The 3,216-nt window shown below is 54.3% G+C and overlaps 1 protein-coding gene across 1 annotated transcript; it reads left to right on the plus strand.

Annotated features, from left to right (window-relative positions):
• Positions 1–626: 626 nt before the first annotated feature.
• LOC119364055 lies at positions 627–2,195 on the plus strand. Its single transcript, XM_037629460.1, has 2 exons — positions 627–1,688; positions 1,763–2,195. Exons 1-2 carry the CDS (start codon positions 800–802, stop codon positions 1,822–1,824), a joined length of 951 nt encoding a protein of 316 aa, XP_037485357.1. The 5' UTR covers positions 627–799; the 3' UTR covers positions 1,825–2,195.
• Positions 2,196–3,216: the final 1,021 nt, after the last annotated feature.

Below are 3,216 nucleotides of genomic sequence, written 5' to 3' on the forward strand. Positions count from 1 at the left end.
GAGGCGTTCCCGGGCGGCAGCAGTGGAAAGCCGGGGCACGAGCATCGCGTCCAGCCCAAGGTTGCGTGCAGCCCAGATCGAGACCTCCGAGCACGTCGCATGGGAGGCCAGAGCCGGGAAAGCACACCGCACGGGCCCACAGGGGAGCCAATGATCCTCCCAGAAGGCCGTCATCCTGCCATATCCCAGCGAGACGCGAGTGAGAGCGCAGTAGACAGGCATAAGCCCTCGAAGCGCGGCCCAGTGCTCGCCAGCAAGCCCCGAGCTACGGGGGTCCAGAAGAAGGCGCTCCCTCAAGGTGCCCCGGACCCAGGTCGCCCAGCGAGACAAGGAGATAGAGTGGAGTCGGTGCAGGATATTCAGAAGGAGGGCGTCATTCTGCATGGCGAGGTCACGGACCCCCAGGATGATGCATCTTTGACTCGCTTCAGTGATTATAGTCGTCGTTAGATGATCTATTTATTTATGTGTTCTTTGCACTGCCATAGTATAGCGTGATAAATAGATATAGAAAGTTTCATGGGAAAAAGAAGCGAGTCGATCTACCGAGCTTTCATGCAGCCCCGTTCCACTCCCTCTTCCCACTCCACCGGCAATCCAACTATCCAAGCCTCTTCCCACCTACCTCCTCTGCTCGTGGAACCCCGTCTGAGCACGAAATTCCCGCAAGGAAAGAAAAAAGGAGAGGAAAATCTCTCCCCCAGGAGCCGTTCGGCCGAGCCTTTCCTCCCTCAGAAACCCTAATCCTCCCCTCCCCTCCCCTCTCCTCCCTTCCCCTCTAAAGCCGCCGCTCGCAGCGATGACGCCGCCCTTCCGCCCGTCGCCCTCCTCCACCGCCCCCGCCCCGCGCGGCTGCGGCGGCGAGCGCTGCGCCTCCGGCCGCGACGCCTGGCCGCTCCACCACGTCCGCCACAACGACGTCTTCTGCCGCCTCTGCTCCTCCTGCGTCCTCCTCTACCACCCCGCCTCCTTCTGCTCCGCCTGCCTCCTCCTCCTCCACACGGACGCCGCCGCCATCGCCGCCGCCGCCGCCGGGCAGGACCCCCACTTCGACCCCGCCGTCGCCCCGCCGGGCCCCACCGCCGAGTGCTCCAATTGCGGCCTCTTCGTCGCCCATGTCGCCTGCGTCCCGGACCCCGTCTCCTTCGTCTGCCCGCCGTGCGCCGCGGAGGCCGAGGGCCGGCCCTTCACCTACGCGCCCGCCGCCCGCCGCGTGATGGACGAGCGCGCCGCGCGGATCCTCCTCGTCGCGGCCCGGCTCGCGCACGAGTCCATCGGCCGCGCCGCCGCCGCCGCCCGCGAGGAGGCCGAGCGCCGCGTCCAGGAGGCTGCTGTCGCGCGGAAGCGCTCGCGGGAAATGCTCGACGCGGCCTTCCGGGCGCTCGAGGAGGAGGCCAGGGCCGCCAAGATCAAGGAGGAGGAGGCGGCGGCCAGGGAGGCCAAGAACAAGAAGGAGAAGCCCGCCGCGGCCCAGCCGCCCAAGAAGAAGACCCCTAAGAGCAGCGAGTCGAGCAGGGACAGGGATAAGATGCTCAAGTTCAATGCCATGCAGCAGCCGGCGCTGGCATTTGCTGCGGCAGCGGCTGCCGCAGCCAGCTCAATGCCGTTGTCAACGCCATCGTCGACCCCACTGTCAAACCCAACACCCAAGGAGGACAAGAAGCCCATGAAACTGGAGGAGCAGCAAGGTGAATAACTACCGGAATACTTCAAATGGGCAGCCAATTGTTCTGTTCAATAATCAGTATTATCATTCTTGCAGGTTCAACGGACACATTAGCAGATGACGATGCGAAGGGGTTGTTTGGGACCTTGCAATCATAACGTTGGGGTACCAAAATCGCCCGTCTGTTTGATCTGCTTCCGTTTGTTTGTTGTTGCTAAGTGAACCGCAAGGAGGCTTTGCTTGAATTTAATGAATCCCTATCCTGGAACCACCTCACCGTAAATTCTAGTCCTGTCATGTTAGATGATCCTCTTATTTATGTAGCTGCTTCACCTCCGTGTCCTATTCCTTATTATACTCTATTGGATGATAATTTATCGCAATCGGTCTTCAGACTTGTAGATCGAGGAAACCTAAGCGAGTCAAAACTTTATTATTCCATATAACTACACAGTTCTTTCTTTTTTGTCATTTGGCATAATCTTGTAAAGTGTGCAAGTTCCTTTGCAATATTGTGTAAATCCACCAAGTGGTCGTAATCTTTATCCCCATTCAGTACACAATGGAAAATCAAAGAAGTGGTGTGATGGCAGATTGAAAATTACCCAGAGCATAGTACCATTTCCTGAACATGACTTGGTATAATGGCAGGGTGGACATTTGCCAAAAATGAAATGTGCAGGTCTTGATACCCTTGCACAACTCATCCAAATCCTTTTCTGGCACAACACATGCAAACTCTGTATTTGAGCACTCTTCCACATGTGCTAAATTTTGCGAACTGTTTACATGATTTTCCATGCCTCATGAGTCATGATCGAGCATGTCTATTGTTTGTTGTTTGTGTAGTTGTAATATACTCCTACCTGATATGCTCATAAATGATGATGTTACTCTGGAAGTCTTACTTAGGCCATTTTTTGGGGGGCTTATGGGTGGCTTCTAGAGTAAAATTTTGGTAGTCATCCATAAGCCCCACCTTACTTGCTTAACAAAACTGTTGGTGAGGCTCAAATCGTATTGAGGCCCCACATCCTGGTGCCACCCCTCCGCAGCAGCTTCACCTATGCTGCTTCCTCGCTAAGCTCACCATTGGTGTGGCACTGCCCCGTCACCATTGCTGGCCACATGAGGCAAGAGGCATGCCATAGAGTTCAGTATTTTTTGTGTTTGAAATCAGTGTTTTAAAAAAATGGTGTGGAGTCAGGTGTTTCAGGATATGCACATTGTGATCCAACAATTGGAAGTTGTAATTCATCTTCATTGAAAGCCCGTATTTGGTGAGTGGAAAGCTTGTTACTTACTTTATTAAATGATCACTCAATTTTTAACACATGCTTCTGTCATCGCCGTCCTCATCTCCCGATGGCGAACTCACGGTTCAAAGCAACCGGGGTGAACTATTCCGCGCACAAGAATAAAATTGAACAAATTACACACATGAGATACCTGTGGTTGAACCAATCGAATCAAACCATGAACAATTTGGATGCCTGAGATTATGGATGGTTGAACCAGTCCAAATCAAACCAACACCGCAACAAACCAAA

Source organism: Triticum dicoccoides, chromosome 1A (assembly GCF_002162155.2).
Source record: "Triticum dicoccoides isolate Atlit2015 ecotype Zavitan chromosome 1A, WEW_v2.0, whole genome shotgun sequence".
In the NCBI taxonomy this organism is placed as follows: Eukaryota; Viridiplantae; Streptophyta; class Magnoliopsida; order Poales; family Poaceae; genus Triticum; species Triticum dicoccoides.